Source organism: Agelaius phoeniceus, chromosome Z (assembly GCF_051311805.1).
Source record: "Agelaius phoeniceus isolate bAgePho1 chromosome Z, bAgePho1.hap1, whole genome shotgun sequence".
Lineage (NCBI taxonomy): Eukaryota > Metazoa > Chordata > Aves > Passeriformes > Icteridae > Agelaius > Agelaius phoeniceus.
In genome coordinates this window covers 627399-648442 of record NC_135303.1, presented here as the reverse complement: position 1 = coordinate 648442, position 21044 = coordinate 627399, and the positions used below count along the sequence as shown (strand labels likewise).

At 44.2% G+C, this 21044-nt stretch overlaps 1 protein-coding gene across 4 annotated transcripts; it reads left to right on the top strand.

Moving 5' to 3' along the window:
• The first annotated feature begins 2 nt into the window (after nt 1-2).
• DHFR (dihydrofolate reductase) lies at nt 3-20729 on the top strand. 4 transcript variants are annotated; one of them, XM_077172232.1, is made up of 6 exons: nt 3-171; nt 2144-2249; nt 3172-3298; nt 10406-10521; nt 12053-12162; nt 19405-20729. In XM_077172232.1, the coding sequence occupies exons 1-5, from the start codon at nt 3-5 to the stop codon at nt 12138-12140; spliced, it is 606 nt and encodes a 201-aa protein (XP_077028347.1). In that variant the 3' UTR covers nt 12141-12162; nt 19405-20729. The 4 variants fall into 4 exon arrangements, with proteins under 4 accessions (XP_077028347.1, XP_077028346.1, XP_054508209.1 ...); XM_054652234.2 differs by lacking the exon at nt 19405-20729 and adding an exon at nt 653-702 and having other exon boundaries at nt 38-171; nt 12053-12233; XM_054652233.2 differs by lacking the exon at nt 19405-20729 and adding an exon at nt 635-702 and having other exon boundaries at nt 45-171; nt 12053-12233.
• The last annotated feature ends 315 nt before the right edge of the window (nt 20730-21044 follow it).

Below are 21044 nucleotides of genomic sequence, written 5' to 3'. Positions count from 1 at the left end.
GGATGCGCCCGCTCGGCCCGCCCCGGCCCGCCCCGCCACGGCACGGCCGCGGCACGGCCCCGGCGCGGAGCGGAGCGGCCCGGCCATGGCGCGCTCGCTCAACTCCATCGTGGCCGTCAGCCAGAACATGGGCATCGGCAAGGACGGGCGGCTGCCCTGGCCGCCGCTCAGGTACCGCGGCCCCCCCGCCGCTGCGCCCCCCGCCCGCACTACAGCCCCCAGCGTGCCCCGCGCCGCGCGGCAGCAGGCGGGCGCGGCGGGGCCGCGCGGGGCGCGCCGGGAGCTGTAGTGCTTGAGGGGATGCTCTGTGAGGCGGGAAAGCGGCGGCGTGGAGGGAGCGCGGCTGTGGGGTTGTTTTTCACACTGTTATTGTGCTTTTGAGAGCTTTTCATAAATAGCTTTCATGCCGTGGCCGCAGCTTATCGCTCATGCGACCACAGCTGGGGGACAAAGGTCTCGTCTCGGCCAGGCACCGGCTCAGCTCTGTCCAACCGCCTCTCCCCGGCCTCCGGCAACACACCCATTACGAGTGGGGATTTTTCGTTGAAATGAGAGAACTTAAAAAAAAAAAAAAAAAAAAATATATATATATATATAAACTAGAGAACTTATTCTTATACACGTTGTAACGCAGTCCGTGCTTCCCCGGCAGGAATGAGTACAAGTACTTCCAGAGAATGACGAGCACGGCCCGTATGGAAGGTAACGCGTGGGGTGTGTGGCGCTCCAAGCTCGGCTCCGGCCTTTCCCTGCCTCGGCCCTCTGCCTTGCCTTCCCTGACAAGTCCCACTTGTATTTCAGCCCTTTCAATCGCTCGGGCTAGATGAGGAAAGAGGATGAAGCAGATATTTCAGAGGAGTTGCAGATTGCTCCTCTTAGGGAGCAATTTTCAAGTCCTTCTTTCACCAGAAGAATAGAAAACTTCATCTGAAGTTTACCTAACAAGTCTTTACACGAAACTCCAAGTTAAAATGGGAAGGTTTTTACAAGCTGCTTAATTAGCAGAGGTGGTTTGGTTTTTTTAGTTTGCATTAGCTTATCTCACTTGTTTGCTGTGGCTCAGCCTTGGCCGTTTGATCCACCCCTCTGACCCTTGTGACAGTAATTTTGCCGAGTTTTCTGAGTGCTGAGCCAAATCCATGCACCAGAAAGTCCAAACCATAGAGCAGAAATCCTGCAGTTGTTTGTCAACATGGTCACTTTTTCATGGTTTGTTCAGGGGTTTTTTTATGCCGTTAAAATTCACTTGTTTGGTAAAAACTCACTTTTGGTCAGCTTTATATGTTCCTACATTTTGATTAGGTGCCATACTCCATTTTCTGCCTTGAAATATTGTTTTGATTAGGTGACTTATTCAATTTTCTGATTGGAATGTCTGTCACATAGTCCACAAGGAATGCCTGATCTCATTTTGAAACAGTTCTGAGTGAAAGACTTATACATACATTTAGAAGACCTGGTTCAACCCTTCGCAGCCCTGTACGTACTAAAAAAGGACGGAACACAACTGACAGTTGTCAGTCTTTTTAGATGTCTGCAAGTTGCATCTTACCTGGCAGAAATAAGCTGTGATCAAGAAAAAAGATGTTTGAAATATAATTACAGAGAAACATTTTGCTCTGTCCTGCGTGCAGATCTTTTGATAAGCTGTGATCTCAGATGCTGGGCAGGTAAAGTGCTTCATAACCAGACTTCTTAATGGATTATGCTGCCATAAATCTCCACACCAGGGATGTCACCTTTGCCTCTGTTGTGTCTCAGCCTGGAAACAACATGGAAGGAGTGACCATGTTGGCATTGTGGATTTTTTTCTCTGATAACTCCTTTTCCTCATAAAGAGAAACATTCCTTTCGTTAGCAGATTTACATATGAGAGGTAATCAGGTTATGAATGCTTGGGCTAGGTCAGAAATCATATTTATGCATGAATGTTAGGGTATGGTTGATCACCTGTAGCACTTTGGCTTTGGATTTAATTTGAGTGGTTCTTGTGCTAGAAATTGTTGTGGGTTTATAAATCAGTTCTCATTTGAGAACTGGGGCCTGAGCTGGTGCTTTTGCTAGCTGCTGCAGAGGGGCTTGGCAAGGCAGGGCAAGTCCATCAGTGTCTCTAAACAATTCAAATCCATTCTCTCCTGCTCAGGTAAACAGAATGCAGTGATAATGGGTAAAAAAACGTGGTTCTCTATCCCTGAGAAGAACCGTCCTTTAAAAGACAGGATTAATATTGTGCTCAGCAGGGAGCTCAAGTAAGTATGATAAATAAGGCCCCTGTAAAACCAATAAAAACCTGCACCAAAAAATGTCTGTAATGTTACAGCATACAGTAGTTCCAAATGTAGCATTTTTGATCCCTGTTTAGAAAGCATTTCTGCTGTTGGTTCTGAGTTTTATGACTACCTTACTCTTAATTTTGAATATTTAAAAATTCATTCAAAGGTAATTGTCATTACTTTGCATCATGAGTACTGCTTTTCGCTCTACTCACAAGCCATTTGACACTTTTCAGTAGTGTTTCTGGCTCATGTATTTCACTCTATTTCCCTAGTTCCTCCTTACACTGGTGGCCCAAAGTTCATTTTTTGAAGTTCATTTTTATTAGGATTTGTGGATGAACTGTCCTTTTTCAGAACTCACTTCTTGAATGCATCACCCACAGTCACTCAAATATTTTTAAACACAAATGTCCACTTTCAGTGCTTTATTGCTTTGGAGGATGTTGGTGGATTGGCAGGTGATTATGTGAGAATATTGGCTTTTCAGCTGGTTTTGTTGAATGAAATGTTAACATTCTGAAATTCAATTCAAAATCTACATTTTATTTCTTGATTATCTATATTGAATGATCTATGTTTAATTTATAGATTGTCTTTATCTTACAGATATGTAAATTTCTCAGTTACAATTTTTCAGAAACATGCTGTGAAATTCCAGACTCCTGATTTAGAATGCCTTCTAAATTCCAGTTAAGCTGTGATCTGTTGACCAATCCTACAGTCAGATGAGACTTTTAACATAGTTTAGCAATAACAGGCACTTCAAAATAATTAACTGACATGCAGCATGTAGTTATTTGTTAATTCAGCAAAGCACATTCTGTGTCTAGAGTGTATTGATGATCATGATGACTTGTCCTTGATTTATTTAGTAATAGATCTTTGCTTTTTCTAGGGAAACCCCGAAAGGAGCACATTATCTTTCCAAAAGTCTGGATGATGCTCTAGCTCTTTTGGATTCACCAGAGTTAAAAAGTAAAGTAGACATGGTTTGGATCGTGGGAGGCACTTCAGTGTACAAGGTACATTTAGCCTCCTCCTAAATTACTCATTTTCTGTGATGGGATGAGGATGAAGTTCCTATTACTGCTGCTTTAGGGGGTGCTTTCCCTTCACATTACCAGCAAACTGCAGTGATAGCAACAGAACAGGTCTCAGAGAGCAGGATCTCAACTCTCAAGCTCAGAATACCTGTCTAGAAGCTGAACAGTGCTCCTGCCAGTGGGCCAGTGTCACACTGTTATTGTGCTTTTGAGAGCTTTTCATAAATACCTAAATTGCTGGATTCTTTAGAAAAAGCCCATATTATTATGTTTATTTTACTGAGCCCATGGTTTTGTGTTTATTTTACTGAGATTGACTGACCCTGCAAAGGATGTGAAAAGAAAAAGAAGGAAAAGTGCTCCAGCATGTTTAGCCCAGAGTATGACACTTTGTACATGTAAATGGAGGAGAAAATAGGATTTAGAGAGAGCTGGCAGGTCATGGTGTTGCAATAACAGGAGATAACCACACAACAAAAGGTCGCACTCACTCTGCTTTCCCATCCAGCAGTGCTCCCACTCCCTGGGTCAAGAATTGTAAAGCAAATTGTATTTAACAGAAAAGGGAACAGTGCTGCTGTCCTGTAGTCATTACAGGCATGCTGGGAGATACACTGCAGTTGTTGTTGGGCACTCAGACGTGAGATGTGTGATGACAGTGCCATAATGCACCTGGTGAGGAATCAGGGCTGATACTGTGCCCTGTGAACAGGGTAGGAAAATGCATTTTTCTGGTACTTCTTGCCTTTACACTTTGTGCTTTTCATTAACCTCTGTGTCTGAGGGAAAGCATCTTTCACAGTAAAGGGATGAAGTAGTTGGAGATTTCTAAGACTGTTAGAAGATGAGGTGCATATGAAATAACGCTGTTGTTCCTCGTGGTGAAGTCCACCATGAGTTCCATGTGCAAACTTACTCAGCCTGTAATCAGATGTTATCCTACAGAAGAAATGTCCTTGGCTCTCTGCCATGACGGTGCCTGTGCCACTCAGAGGGTCTCTGGAGAGGGCAGAGCCACAGCCAGCTCTGAGCAGCAGCATTTGCCCCTTCCCTGCCACAGGCTCAGCTGTAAAGAGCTGCTGCTTCTGCTGCTTCTTCCAAGAGCATCTGTCTTGGAGGCTTCTGATATTTGGGAGGAAATAATGCCTTTTTTTTAGACCATTCCTCACCAATGCTCACATGATAAATTGGCAGTTTTGATCGAGAATAAATTGGAATGTACTGTTTGTGCTGATCAGTACAAGGGAATGTGTAAAGTAATGGGAGACCTGGCTATCCTGGACATGGACAAGCATTGAGAGAGATGGGAATGCCCAGTGTGGAGAAGAGAAGGCTCCAGGGAGAGCTCAGAGCCCCTTCCAGGGCCCAAAGGGGCTCCAGGAGAGCTGCAGAGGGACTGGGGACAAGGGCTGCAGGGACAGCAGCCAGGCAATGGCTGCCAGTGCCAGAGGGCAGGGCTGGATGGGATCTTGGCAATGAGGAATTGTTCCCTGGCAGGGTGGGCAGGCCCTGGCACAGGGTGCCCAGAGCAGCTGGGGCTGCCCCTGCATCCCTGGCACTGCCCAAGGCCAGGCTGGACACTGGGACACTGCGAGGTGTCCCTGCCCATGTAACAGGATGAGCTTTAAGGTTCTGTCCAGCCCAAACCCTTTTGTAGTTTGAAAATTTCAGCTGTTTCTTCCCTTTCAAGCATCTGCCCAAGACATTTCAAAGGAAAGTTAGGGAGAAATCTGACAGTTCTATACAGATTCCTGCACTCAAACTGTCTTTGTGATGTTAATTAAAAGGGTTTTATGGGGACCGTGCACATCTGCCAAAACTACAAGTAATATTTTTAGTGCATGTATTAAAGATGCACAAAGGATTTTACAGGAATATTTCCATTATACTATGTGGAAATGTGTGGGAAATAAAATAGCAATTGGTAATTGAAGAGAATAATTTTATTCAGTAGTTGTAGGTATTTGGCTTTAAAGCATCATTTTGATTTCACTAGTTTGTGTGACTCAAATGTTGAGACCTGATTTTGTTCATTAATACAGGTCTGTGCTTGTCTAGAAAGATCTACCCCATTGTGATTATTCAGGCTGTGACAGGACTCTCTTACAGAAGAAAACCAAGTCCGTTTATGCTTTCTACTGTCAAACAGGAAGAATGTTCCCATGAGAGTTGTTCCCATGAGAGTTCCTTGCTGCCCTTTTAGACCAGGGGAAGCTCTTGCAGGTGGCAGATTTGCAGGTTCCCAGTGGGATCTGCCTCCGGGCTCTCTGTTATGGATTTCAGACTGTCCCTGTCATGCTGTGTGCAAGGAGCATGGTGTGTGCAGGGTAATTGTTCTGTGGGGTGCTGGCTCCCTGTGGCACAGTGCTTTTCCGTCGGGATCGCTGCAGAGTGCAACCACAGGCAGCCATGTGCTCTGAGAGCCTGTCAGGGGCTGCTGTGGGTGTCGGAGGAGGAGTGGGAAGATGTGGGGATCCTGGGGACAGCACTGCAGCTGCTGTGCCCAGCTCGGTCTGTGGTCCTGGGCACAGTGAGCTCAGTCTGGTGACATTCTGTTGGAGTGGGATTCCAGGGAAAGGGAAGCAGATGCGGAATGCACAGGATGTGAGGGTGTGTGTCAGAAGCTGCAGCAGCCGCTTTGCCATTGCCAGACAGCACCTCCGGGGCCCATATCGTTATTTCAGACAGTGGCTTATTGTCCTGCAGAGCCTTTTAACACAGCTGCTCGCCTTAGCACAGTACCATCAGTCTGCCTTGGGGAGCTCCACCCTGGTCAGGGCTGTTGTCACCGAGCTCTGGGAGCAATCCTGCAGGCCTGTTTCTGTAGATGGTGTGAGCAGGGAGTGTGCCATGACCTTCCAGGCTTTGCTGGTTTTTGTTTCCCGCACCCCTGGGGGTGGCCTGGGCCGTTCAGGATGTCTGGGCTGCTGTGCCCTCTGCTTGGCCCAGACACCATGCTGGAGCACCAGCCCGGCCTGCCCTCAGCCAGGGAGCTGGGCCAGGGGCCAGCAGCTGCCCAGCTGTCTGAGTGCACCTTTGGGACATGAGTGTCCAGTCAGTCTCGGGTACAGGTGGCTGCAATGCCCTGTCCAGCCTTGAGGAGCTGAGGCAAGCCAAGGCACTACAGCATGTGCTCCAGGATGGCATTTTGGGACAGGATGCTGCCTGCCAGGAGTGGGATGGAGGCAGGGGTTTGCTGCTGTTCCCATCCTTTTCCTCCTCAGACTGCAGGAGAGGGAGGGCCAAAGCTGTGAACACTTACAAGGACACAGAGCATCCCTCTGTTGGTTCTGGCCATCTCTCCCACTGCCCCTTGGCTCTCAAGGACACAGTTCTCTCCAGGGCATGGGAGGATTGGCATCAGCTGCTTCAGGCCCTTTGTGAGCTGTGGTGGCCATCCAAGCCCTCATGTAGGTCACACTGATGCTGTGCTCACACAGTCTAGGAAACCTACCTGACCTCTGCAACAGGGAAATGGGGAGCAGTGGGGACAGGGAGAGGCTGGGTGGAGCGTTGGTATTGGCAAGTTAGGGCAGGAAAGATTGAAAACAGCTCCGTCAGTTCAGTGAGAGTTCAGGAAAACTCATGTGGGTGTCATCTTGAATTTGACTGGACACTGATCCCTCATCAGGTTTATTATCTCCTAATGTAGCCACAGGGCAGTAGCAATGCCCCCAGGGAGGCTTTTGGCCTTCTACAGCACAGACTTACCAGGTAAATTTCCTTGCAATGCCCCCTGGATCCCCTGTGCACTCTTCTGGATCTCCCGAGCTCCAGGAGGAGCTGGGGTTGCTGTTGTTTGCCTGGATGAGGCAGGAGGAGCCCAGCAGTGGGTTACAGCAGTTCTGAAGCTGTTGCACACATGGCAGGCACTCTGATTTTGTGTGACCACTTCATGTTTGGGGGGCAGTCTGCTGGCTTGTGAGTGCTCCTTGTGTGCTGGGGGCTTGTGGTGCTGGCTCACTCTTTGGTGCTGGCCCTGGAGTCCCCCACAGCTGTTAGGGCTCATCAGATGTACTGGAGCACAGCTTCTGGCTCTGCTTCATCCCCAAGAAATTTCATTCATGGATATCAAAGCTGCTCCCACCTACACCTCAAGCATGGTGAGTGGGGAGAGTTGGAAGAGTCATTAATAGTTGGGCTCAATGGTCTTGGAAATCTCTTAAACCTTGGAGATTCTACAATCCTGTGATTTCAAAACCAGGTTTCTGTTCTAAGACACTGCTGGACCTGTGTGGAGGTATTGTCTCTTGAGAGGTTCAGGTCTTGGCCTTGACTCTGGAAAATAGTGCTCTCTGGACACCCTGGGGGGGTCAGGGGCCCACAGAAGGGTTTAGGCTGGAAAGGGTTTAAAGGCTCATGCCATTCCAAACCTCTTGTCATGGACTGGGACATCTTCCACTAGACTAGGTTACTCTGAGTCCACTCAGTATAAACTGTATTGGTCTCTTTTAACTACATTTAAACTGTGTGATTTAGATGGGCCAAAAACAACATTGAGGTTTTGCTGGGAGTAAGACCTGTAAGTCCATCACATCCTTAAATATTAAATAGGATGTTAAGAAAACCAAACAAAACCAACAACAACAAAAACACACAAATCCACAAAAACCAGCAGAGCCAATTTCCTTATGTGTATGGTATAGTTTTATGATGTTGAGTGAGTATATCACCATTCCACCAGCTCAACTCTGTGCCTCTAATTTCTCTTCAGTCCCAAAAAAATGGTGAAACCAGCGGAGTGGGCTGGACAGGGCAAGACTGAATTGAATATCAGTGAGGACCTGCTTTATTCCTTGTGGAAAGAACAGCACTATGACAAAACTCCTTTGCCACCCTGCCATGTCCTCAGCAGTATTTCACCGAGGCAGTGTCAGAGTCCAGGCCTCCCTGAACAGGCTCCTTTGGAGGCTCCACCTGTGGAAGGTTTCGTGTTTGACACGGAATTTATTTCTCTGAAGTTTCCTCTGAAGAACAGGGGGGACCAGGTGTTCCCAAGGGAGCAGGAGCTGTCCCCATGGGCAGTAACTGGAGTGACAGGGCTCAGGGTGGTGGGACAGGTCCATGGGGCAGGGTCTGCCCCCATGGCCATAATCACGTCAGCCATAGCCTGGGGGTGATTATGTGAGAATATTGGCTTTTCAGCTGGTTTTGTTGAATGAAATATTAAATTTTTGAGATTCAAATCAAAATCTATATTTTATCTCTTGATTATCTGTGTTTAGTGATCTATGTTTAATTTATAGATTGTGTCTTTATCTTATATAAACTTCTCAGTTACACTTTTTTCAAAGACACGTTGTGAAATTCCAGATTTTTAATTTATAATGCCTTCTAAATTACAGTTAAGCTGTGATCTGTTGACCAATCCTACAGTCAGATGGGACTTCTAACAGGCAGGGCTGTGGGCAGAGGCTGGGGCTGGGTGGGGATGGCAGCCAGTGGCTGATTTAAGTGTGTGCTGGAATCCCAAAGCAGCGGGGGAAAGTTGCCCTGAGCAGAGCAGAGCAAGTGGAAAAGTGTGTTTGTCCTTGCCCCTTGCAGGCTCCCTGCCAGGGGCAGTCCCAGCTGCTGAGGAGCAGTACGTGGCCTGAAGCCAGCCTGAGCCTGTTGCTCTTCCCCAAGCTCTTTTCTCTTTGCTGTTTACTGGTCACGGGCCACCTACACACACAGCCTCCAGAGCCAGTCTGGCCAGCTGAGGAGGCATCTGCACTTCTTCTGTGAATGTGGGGACGGTGACACAGCTGGCTGGCTCATTCAGCTAATGAAACCATCTCCCTAGAGCAGAGGTCACCATCTGGTCTCCCTGGGATTAAATTTAACTTTCTTTGCACCGCCTGTGGTTGGTCCCTCCCTGTGCTCCTCCCTGGCCTGTTGTGGGGGTAGAGAGTTCTTGATGAAGCTGAATTCCCCACAGGGTTGGATAGGAGCTTGATTTGTTCTTCTACTACAAAGCAGAAGTGTCTCTCTTTACAGAACATATGTTTTTATTTGTGAAGCAGATTATTATTCTGTCATTTTGCAAGTGTGACTCTTCTAATCTCCCTGTCCTTAACAAAGAAGAATACTAGTATTTGTGTACAAACTGGATGGACACCAGTTCAGTGCCGTTCGATGCTTGTCTGCTGTGACTTGCCTCTTTCATTTCTAACTGATCTCTAGTAGAGCAGCTTTTCTACAAATTAGCCTCTCAGCAGTGGTTAATTAATTTTATTGGATTCCATTTGTTATTACTTGGTTCCTGTGCTTGTTGAAGTAGTAGCTAATAGCCTGCTGCATGGTGAGTCACCTTCCACAAAAAGCACTGCTCGTTGCCAGTTTAAGCGACGGAGAGGAACAGCTACAGGCTTTTCAAAAAGGTATTGTAACTAGCCCTAGTGTAGCTCCTCATGGGTTATTGTAATACCCACAAGGTCTGGAAGAGTTGCCATTTTCAATCTCAAAACAAAATGTATATTCCTAACTCCTGAATTTGCTGGTGAAAGCCTCACCTAACAAACAGTATCTTAGAACATTTTCATCTGAGGACCTTGGAAATGTAAAAGCTTTCAGCATCCAGAGATGCTGCACCTCGAATGCTGTGATCAGTTTTAAGCACCTCACAGCAAGAAAGACATTGAGGTGCTGGAGCATTTCCAGAGAAGAGCAACAGATCCAACTTTGAAGTTAAACCAAGGGGTAGATTGATATCTGGAATTCCAAAAAATACAGCACAAATCCCTAGCAGTGATATGATATTAAGCATCAGAACAAATTACCTTGTGATGTGGGCATCTTTCAGCACTTAAACCTTCCTGTCTCCCAGAAAGGTGTGATTCAGAAATTGCTTGTTGCTACTGGGCCTACTGTTCCTTTCTTCTCACAGGGTTATTCAAATTTTGTTCTTAACTTCTGTTGGATACCCCAGGCTCTGAGAATTCGGTATTGCTGCCACTTACCAGGTGGAACTGACACAGGGTGAAATTATCCCTTTAGAAAGTGCTCTTCAGCAGAGTCTAAAAGAGGAGATTCAGAGTGTAATTTTCACAGCTCTGCTAAAAGCCTGTGATACATAAAATTGTGACTGAGTTTCTGTTGTTTCTAAAGGCAGCAATGGAGAAGCCAATTCATCATCGATTGTTTGTGACAAGAATCTTGAAAGAGTTTGAAAGTGACACATTTTTTCCAGAAATTGACCATAAAGACTACAAGCTTCTAACAGAGTAAGTACCAAAATGAGTACCAGGCTTGTCTTCAGAGTAATCTAATTTGAATGTTTTAAGGGTCATATTAAGGCCATGTTGGTTTGAGTTTGAGGTGAATTTTTCCCCAGAATCATACTTCACTTACAACCTGGAATGGCACCACACTCTACACAGATTTTCTTGGAACTTGCTGTGTTCTTCACCTTTCCTATGATCTTCACAGTAAAGAATTGTCTATGTCAGTTTGCTGCAAAAATAGCTTTTTCCTATTGTTTCCTGGTTTAGAATTACTCAAATATTTACTAAGCTTTGTAACTCTCAGTATGTTAGTAAATTGTATTTGGCCCCTGAATGTCTTTTATAAAATTGCCAAAGACAAATTAAATGGCTTGAGTTTTATGTATTTCTAAGGTTATTCCTTCCCTCTTGAGAAAATTCCCTCTTCCTAATAAATGCAGTAGGAAAAGGTGTACAAAAACTTACCATTTCTGCCATTCACTGTGGTTTCTTCTATATTATCTTTGTCATATTTCTGTTGTGCTTTTATGTTCTCTCCAACAAGATTACACCCAACAGGCACTGAGGAGCAGCAAAAATTCAGACACCTGCCTCAAAACCAGGGAGGACCAAACCTGTTTTCCTCCTGCTGCTCCTGTTTTGGCTCTCAGCTGGTTACAGAGCAGCAATGGAAGAAATAGAAAGTATGAGGAGTGAAACTCTCCTCGGGGGGCACAGGAATGGATTAGCACGGCTCTGGGGGAGGATAGGCAGGGGCAGGGAAGAGGGATGCTGGACAGACAAGGTGGGTGGGGAGGATGAGTCATCTTCTCCAGCTCCAATATATTGTGAGCTACTCTGTGCTCATTTGAGCGTCCTGAGATCTGACCCCAACGCTCCCTCTCGGCTGTTCCTAGCTATACGTTGTTTTTGGCCAATGTACTGAAATGAACATTGGTGTTAGAACATGATTTTGTCAAATAACAGGTAATTTCCTCACTGAAGTGGAAACCTGACGATGCCAAACCTTAGCAAATAAATTTAAAATATATCTCTCCCTCAAAGTCAGTATTACTCATACAAAATCCTTCTTCCTTTGCAGGGAGATGAAAAGATTTTTGAAAGTGTCTATTAATAAGAGGTGGTTTAGAAAACCTGGAATATAGAGGAACTCTTTCTGTGGTAGCAGTCACCTGTTTAGTAATCTCTTGCAGACTTGTAAAAAGCCTTGTCCTTAGCATTTCTTCTAACCAACTTAGGAAAAGCAAGGCAAGGAAAAAACCAAAGTGTTCATAATCTCATCTTCCTTGGCTGATATTTTGAATAACATATTGGAGGCTTTAATAAAAAATGTTGGGTATTATGTGCATATAAATCATGGATAGTAGTTAATATGAGTCCTAAAAATGGTGTACCTGTTCTAAAAGTCAATGTTTTCATTTTTTTTTTCCAAATAACTTGCTTTTCTGGTTGATTGGATAAATTACAGGTGAATCATAATGATATTCTTACCTGCTTGTTGGCTTTTTTTTTTCTTCTCCTCTCTCCCTAGGTACCCAGGTGTCCCTGCTGATATCCAAGAAGAGAATGGGATCCAGTACAAATTTGAAGTGTATGAAAAAACTGTCATGGCACAATAAGGGAGGCATTTTGTACTTCTGTGTAAGGGCAAGTATTTTAATCCATGAAGTTTTAGTGAGTGTAAAGATACATTAAAATTTTTAAGAAAATCATGCCTGATGGTACAATACCTCAGTAGTGAATGGTTCCAAAAACCACACCCCACACTTTGAAGGTACACCCTGCAGAAGGGGGTCTGAGCAATTCCACAACAAAGGTTGCAGGGGACCTTGCACTGATCTTACAACCCATGGCAGCATCCCTGACAATTCCACAGATAAGGAAGGGCATTTGACTGTGTCAGACCTTTCTACTGAAACAAAGGCTTTTAGTATCTCTCCTTGTTCAAAACGTGCAGCACTGAGAAAGCACCAATCCTCCCAAGTTTGACTGGGGTGCTGTATACATTGATAACAGCCTTATCAGTGTAGGGGTAAAGGTAAGCAAGCCCAGCAGGGGAAGGGGGATCAGGAAGTCTCATGCAGCAGTTGAGGGTGCACTGATCCAGGACCTGTTGTTAGTGTTCAGGAACACATAATCACAGCATGATTATATGCAGGTGCTTTTATTGAAGAGCTCTGGGTGTGAGGGGTAGACTGACCCAAATCTGACCTGACATGGGTTTGGGATGAATACGTTTTTATACCCTTATCATTATATAACTACATAATAATTATTCCACTTACATTGTTCTATTGTATACATAGATTTCATCCGAGCATGGATTTTGTAATTTCCATCAGGCGCCCCCCAACATCGTTTCTCATGATTTCTGTTACGATTAAACAATAATTATATCCAATTAACAAACAGTCATCGCATCTAACAATAACATCATTTATCATAGTCATTAAATGATTCTACAGGTGCAGTCTAACATTTTCCCAGGGCCTGCCAGGCTTATCCTTCCTTTCTAACTCCCCTGAATATTCCATGATTGTAGAAACATTTTATCCTTATACTGTCACTCCAGGGTGCATCCCACAGGATCACCAGTCCTGCTGCAGAACCTGCTCCAGGTGGGCCCCTCTCCCTGTGGGGCCACAGGTGCTGCCAGGAGCCCCTGCAGCAGGAGCTGCCCGTGGGATCACAGCCCCCTCCTGCCTCTGCTGCTGCAGTGTGGGCTCCTCAGGGCTCCCCATGGGCTGAGGGGAGCCTGAGCTGCTCCTGCCTGACCTGCCCTGCAGGGCTCTTCTCCTCTCCCCTCCCAGTACCTCTTGCCCCAGGTGTTGTTCCCCACGGGTTTTCCCCCACCTTCTTACCTCTGTTGTCCCAAAGGTGCCACACTGGGCTCAGCCTTGGCCAGCAGTGGCTCTGCCCTGCAGCCAGTGGCATTGGCCCCACGGGACACAGGGAAAGAAGGTTCCAGCAGCTTCTCACAAAAGCCACCACCCCTGCAGCCCCCCTGCTCCCCACACCTGGCCACACAAACCCAGCAAAATCTGGTAAAGAAGCTTTAATATTTCCCTGGGCTCACAGCTGTGTGAAAGCTTTGCTGCTCTCATAAAAAGTCACTGTCAGTTTGACTGCAGCCACTTGGAAGTGGAAGAAAATATATGTTGATTTAAAAGTCTGTGTTCCTATGTTCCTGTCAAGCATTATCAGTAAAGATACAGCTTGTTTATCAGTGTGATTTTGTGGATTATAAGCAATAGTGGAGTAGTTCTGTTTATCTTTAAATACTAGATATAGTTAAATACAAAAATAGTAAAAATATTAAATAAACTGGTATAATTTACACTGATGTTCCCTTATAATATCAGCTATGAGCACCCCTTGAATTTCTCATGGCACTTTGCTACAACACCTAGCTGATAAAAAACATATTTGTTGCAGCGCCTGCTCTGACTTGTCTCAGTTTTCTCTGTATTTCCTTTGAAACTGTAAGCTCTTCCCTGTATTGATCTTCTTGTTCCATGTGTGCTGATGTTACATCAATCGATAAAAACAAGTTTATGCTTACATAATGCTGCAAGTAGTCTCCAGAGTTGGAAATTGACAGCACATTGTTGAAGGGGAGGAAAGAGACTGCTGCCAGGGAGATGTCATTTGTTTTTTTAAAATACGAGTCACAGTGACCCTGGCAAGAGAATAACCTCCCAAAAGTGTTTAAAACATACCTGTTATAGGTCAGTGTTGAAAGCTCTGACAGTTTGCAAAGTACTGTGTTTAGGACAGCTGACATTTATTAAAAGTGGAAGAAAAGACTTCATGCAATGTTGGCTGAGGCCAACATACATTAGAAACTTTGTGCCTAAGTGCAAAGATAGGGTTCACTGAGGCCAGGATGTTTTGTAGCATCATTTCAAAGAACTTTTACCTTGGGTGCAAAAACAAGCCTGCTGAGAACATAAGTGTTTACTCTTGATTCTTTGTGGACTCACTCAGTCCTCTCCAGACTTAACTATGTCCTTTGTCAGATACAACAACAAATTAAGTTAATTGACGTTTCGTGGAAATGCGAACTTCTCTCTCCTACTTGAAACTTTTCAGAACATAATGCTGTTCCTTCAGTGTGGCTCTCTGCCACAAGGATCCATTTTTGTTTGGTGTGGTTTTCAGCAGAAGCACTGCATTGGGACAGCACCTTTTGTCCCACAGCTTTTCAATATACAGAGCCCTGTCGAGAGCTAGGAGGATGCATTTGACTGCAGTGAAGCTGAACCCAAAATCATGTTGTTGAACCCAAGATCATGTCATCTGTTCCCCCCACAGACAGGCAGCCCAGGCACCACTCTTTGCCCACGCCAAGGCTAAAGGCTTGCTGTCTCAGGGTGGGTGGGCAGGAGCGTGTGAGCCTGTGTGCTCAGCAAGCACATGCAGACTGGTTGCTCTCAGCGTATTGTGGGGGTGGCTACCTGGCCCCTGTTACTTGCCCAGGGTAAAAATAAGTCTCTCATACTGTGGCTTGAAGAGAAAAAAGCCTGTGTTCCAAATGCGTCTTCCCCATGTTTTGTTTACTCCTGTACCTCATTGATGAATGATTCCTTGAAAAGCCATAGATTGTCATTATGTCCAGTGCAGGGGGAAATGTCATGTTTTTACCCAGTTCCATGCAGCTAAGTGCAATGAACAGCATCATGAGTGACAGTGTAATTACCAATCACCAAGAAAAGTCTATACAGGAATAATTTAATCCCCCTCATTCATGCTTTACCAGGAACAAACTGTTCCAAACATACTAAAATCTTAATTTTCAAAGATAATACTAGATTTAACAAGATAGCTAAAACCAGAGGGTTTGCATAAAAAGTCAAAAACAAACATAAATGTTTTTATTGCTTGTCTATTACACATTATCTCTTATCTGACAGTGGACAGCGATTTCCATTTGGCTGTAGAAAGCTGATGCTTTCAGTAGTGTTAGAGCCATGGTGTATTCAAGGTCAGAGCTGGGAACATTCCAACAACAAATCTCTATTGTGGACAGCAATCCGTGGAAAAGAAAGGTACACTCTGAAAAATAAGTTAGCTAATTTAGCAAATAAAATACTATTAGTATTTATACAGAAGAGCAGGGGAAAAACAGGAAGGGGAGAATGGCAATGATTATCTTATTCAGGTTATCTCAGGAGAGCACTGGTACCACTTGACATCTTAATGGGGAACAGACAATTGTGTTGACTTCATCAGACAACAGCTAATTTGCTGGGGACTTAAACCTAAACCCAAACCTAGGCTGACTTGAAAAGTTTTGCTAGCAGAAGTGGGAGCAGGCAGAGGCAGCAGCTGACTTGGATGGAAGGACTGTTCTTTAATCAGGATAGAAAATTAGGTGAGCAGAGGTGACAGATGAGGTGACAGATGAGGCGACAAAGCCTGGTAAAGTACAAAACTGGGAGATGCCTCCCTTGTTATTCAGGTGGGCATTAGCTGGCTCTGCTTGCCCTGGAGGGCTGTAGGAATAAAGCCAACCAAGTTAGGGTAAGGCTGCCTGAAAAATATGAAGAGCCAGGTCCTGAAACAGAAAAGTGGAAGAGGAGAAAGAGACCTGAGAAGAGGAAATTGATGTTTCCTAGAAGGATACATGGTTTATGGTGTTAGTTTGCCCTGTAGCTATAATTACTAAGAAAACACTTTAAGAGTGCTGCGGGGTTTAGCACCTTGAAGATGCTGTGACAAAGAATTAGAGAGGGATTTTCAGGATCTGGGCGTTTGTGTGCCTGCCTTTGTCAGCTCCACAGAAATCCTCAGCTGGAGCTGCTCTCCGGAGGTGCCTGCTCTGCGCCGGGAGCGAGAGTCCCATCCCAGAGCCTCCTGTGCCCAGGGGCTGTCGCTGTGCCCAGCCCAGTGCTCTTCTGCTTCCCTCGGTTCCGGGACTGCACGTGGGAGACCTGCTCTTTTCCCTGCCTCCACTTGTTTTCAGCTGGCTCTGGGATGATCCTGGGTTATTCTACCCTCTGCTCTCTGCAGATCGTTGTGTCTTCTTTCTGTAACATCAAAGCAAAATTCATACAAGAAGCCTTTTGTTAGGTTAATTGACATGGTTGGAAAAAGAATAGATGAGCTCTTAAGCAGAGGTCTATTCTGATTACATTTTCAGAACTTCTTTTCAAGTGTCTTGGACAATGGCTTATATTGCAAAAGTCTGCTCATCTCCAATTAAATTGCGTAGGTTAAAGTAGATTATCTTTTCTCATATATCTTGTTTTGCTCTTTTTATCATTTGATGGTTTAGCTACAGCATTTCTATAACCTCTTCAGTCCCTGAGCTGTAGTCCTCACCATTCTGTTCCTTATCTCTTCAGTCTCATTCATTGGATTGAAAATTTACAGAAATTCAGAGAATTGGGCTGATCAAGAGAACTAGGTATTTCAAATAGATGTCTCTTAAGTATGTGCTTATTTCTGATTAAGTGGTGGTAAAGTGTTTTTTCTTGAAATTGGGCCATATATTTGCCTAAGTAAACAAAGCTGTAGGCATGAAAATAAATATTTTGTTAAGTGATGTCTGCTGTGGAAAAAAAAAGGAAAAGTAAATGCAAACTGAGAATAAACAGAACTTGAGAGGGCAAGAAATGAATGATACACCGTTACCTATGGAGCCCTAAATCAATCTCTTTTCCCTCCTTGAGCAGTTCAGTTTAATAAGTTCCTAACACCAAGCAGAGTCTTCTTCAATAAGCAAGCCACTATTCAAAGCCACAAAATCATTTATAAATTATGTAATTGATTTAATTGAGATGGACACTTGCATAAAAACAAAATATTTTGATGTTCATTCTTCCTCCAAATGCAGTTTTCCACACAAAACCCTGCTGGGAGCACTCACATTGGCTTTGGACAGCTGTCCCAGTGGATGGATTACCAGCCCTTCACTGGAGATCCCTGCTTCACCTTAATAACTTAAAATGGATTGGGCCACTGAATTGCACTAAAGCTTGTTCAGTTGTACTAAGGAGCACTTTAGAAGTGTTTAGTTTTTTTAGTTCTGTATCAGTAGCTCATTGAACATGTCCAAAAAAGCTCCTGGAAATTATTTCTTGTGAAAACAGCTGGAAAAAGAGCTTCATTTTCACAAGAGCTCTTTTAATCACTATACCTCCTCTTGTTAGGTTTTGCTCAAAAATATTGAAATTTAGATCTGGTCCCATCAGCAGTCCTAGGTGGTAAACCTCATTAAGGTAACATATCTAAGTTTGGAAAGATTTATTTTTTTCTAAATAATTTCAAATCCTGTGCCTGTTCAGTTGTTTATCACTGTAGAAGGCAACCCATTTGACTTGAGTTCTTTACTCACTGAGTATTTTTGTGCATATTGCTATTTCAGCCAGTCAAAATTGATTTCTTTAGTGTTGATTCTCGGCTCTCATGAAATTATCGTTATCTTTCCAATGGAATCATGTAAATTCTGTTCCTTTTGTTGCAGACCAGTTTCACCTTTTTTTCTGCACAGTTCACTATATTTCTTTCGCAGTATGTAATTCTTTAGAAACTGCTCCAGACATAGAAGCACAGCCAACATTCTGCTGCAATCTAAACAACCATTTGTAAATGTATGTATGAGAAAGATTCTGCTCTAAGGATGTTCACAGACTGTGGGATCTGGCAAAAGATGGTTATCCCCTGAGTCTGCTGGTTTATAGCAGCCAGGAAGGTAGCACTGGAATTGTGCAGCTTTGCAAAGGCTGGTGCCCATGGAACAAGACATTTATTGCAATATATTCTCTAAAGCTGTTAGAGGGAGCCCTGCTTCCGTCACCAGCCACAATTATTCCTGCAAGTGTCACAAGTGCAGTTCCCACACACACTCAGTTTTTTAATCGAAGTACTTGGCAATAAACCACCAAACACTTCAGAGAGATTATTTATCCAGCCAGAAAGCTCCATGTCCTAAATAGCTAATCAAAGCATGCTTGATGGAAACCAGGAGATACCTGGGCACTGGCATGATCTGCCTGGAGGCAGAGGGTTGCACCAGAGCCTGGCAGGCCCAGGGAGCAGAGACTGTGCAGTGCCATGTGTGCCTCCAAATTGCCTGGGAAACAAACCAATAACATAACAAGGCTCTTCTCTGGATTTTACACTGCACACATGGGGTTTTTGTGAGACACTTCATAGACTCCTAATTCCTTCTGTTTGGTTTTGGTCATTATTTTTGAAGCACAAAACATAGCACTCCACTTCTCTCTTAGACCTCTCAACTGATGTCTCTACATCACTACCATAATCCCCTTTCAAGAATTGAACAAGCAAGCAGCTGTGCCTGTTACATTTTAGATATATTTTTAAGAACACTGTTGTTTACAACATGAGCATGTTCCTCTCAGCAAACAGTTCTACTACAATAAACAGCTGCCTCTGTATTCAATGGTTTATAATGTTTTTAAGTATTTCATGTATTTATTTTTATTATATACCAAATTAGTATATCATAAACATGCTTTCAGGGTTTGGGGCTTTTTTCAGTCATCCCAACTAAACCAAGTTAATTAGGCTTCTATATTTTTCCATTCATTCACCATTTTGAAAATAATTCTATGCACTAATACATAATTAAGTAACTGAACTACAGAATGGCTTACGTTACATCATATCAGGTTCAACAATTTACAGGGCAATGAAATAATATATAAGTAATTACATATGTGAGCAATCATGGTCCCTTCCCTTGAATGAGTTCTTGTTGGTATAGGCTGAGGCTGGCCAGTGCCAAACAGACATGACAGTGTTTACAATTTCTCATGGGAAGCAAAATCCAAAACTAGAGCAGGGGGTGAGGATGTCAGATCGAATTTAACTATTTCCATTCCTTTCCTTTCTTTTATCTTCCCACAAACAAAGTGGAGCAGCTGACCTGGCTGATTGCCAGGATCCCCAAGGACACAGGAAAGGCCCAACTGTGGCTGAAGACACTTGGGCCCCACAGGTATGCCTGGACTGCCGGGTGCCAAGCCAGGGCTTTCAGCTCTGACACTGCCTTCCCAAAGCAGGCTCCTGGGCTCCAGGCTGCAGTCCAGCGCTGGGCTTCCTGCAACTTGCTGGCAACTGGCATCCAGAAAACTAAACATCTCATTTTCCTGCCTGCCCACACCTACTTGGGCACAGTTTATACAGAATCACCCACCTGGGGCCATGCTGTGATCTCAGAAATGCTCATTAGGTTGTGGCCTTGACGAGCAGCACCTCAGGGGCTGAGGTCCTCCTGAGACATTGTCTGCTCCCAGGATTTGTTGCTGGCTGATGAGCAAGTCCAAGTGGATGAGCATTTTCCTTGTTGAACATCCAGAGAAAGTTGCCAAGCAGAATTGCAATCCAGATGGAACGTTACTATGACTAACCCTGTGACCCTACAAACATTGGTCCTAAATGGGTCCTCCCCTGAGTTGGGGGGCATTTCCCACAGGGATGAACCTGTACAGGGACTGTGCACACCTGAGCAGGCTCTGCCTCTGTGAGTGTGTGACTGTGAATGTGCTACAGCAAATGGAATAGGAATGTTGCTCTCTGATTCCTAAATGCACTAGATTCATAAGTCAGGCTTGTGAGTTACTGTCATGCTTCTAGTAAATTCTACAGAGTCCTTTGTTAAATTCTTTGAACTAGGCTATTAATTCAGTGCCACTATGTTTAAGTGCTGTTAAAATCTTTAGGCCTAAATCTTGGGTCAAGTCTGAGGCTACATTTTGCAGGGAGGTCCATTCTGAGCCCTGTAACTCAGTGACAGAGTCTCCCTTATGCCTTTGCATCTTCAGCCTGTCCCTTCCTACTCTTTCTCCTGTCCTCAGCCTCCACATATATCACTTTCATTTGATTTTAAGTTTAGATTGATTGATTCTAGATTTTGATCTCTGTGCTTGAACTGTGAGTAGTAGAGTGAAGCATATCACTGTGTTGCACTTTCACTATTATGTTAAACCTGATGTGGCACTACCTTTTACAGCAATTCTTTGAGCAACCTAAAAACATCTGTTTGTGACAAACATTTTTAGTTAATTAAAATTGTTATTAGAATTCTGCAACCATGGAACTTTCTCCTGATACATGTCCAGATAGCCCAACTGTCAGTGAAATACAGGAGAGGGTTATCAAGAAATGTGATAAACAAATATGCCATGTGCATATGCAAACATCTTCTGTATTTTGTACTAAAATTTGTGCTTCATAGATGTGTTGCCTGCTCTGGCTTTCCAGTCTCCTTCACTTTTAGCAGGAACTTCTTGATACCAGTAGTTGTTTTTCTATCCAACCAAGAGTATCCATGGTGATGTTTATAAGAAAAAAATCTAATTATCTTCATAAAAGTGTTCTTCCAAGAGCTGGTTTGATACGCGGGGGTTTTTTTTTGGTTTTTTTGGTCAATGATTCATGTTGGCTATCAAGCTCAACAGCACAATGCAGGCAAGGATGGAAGGAGAAATAGAAAGGGGACATTTAGAGCTGCAAGAACTACAGAAGTGGTACTGTTTCAGCAGCAGGAGTGC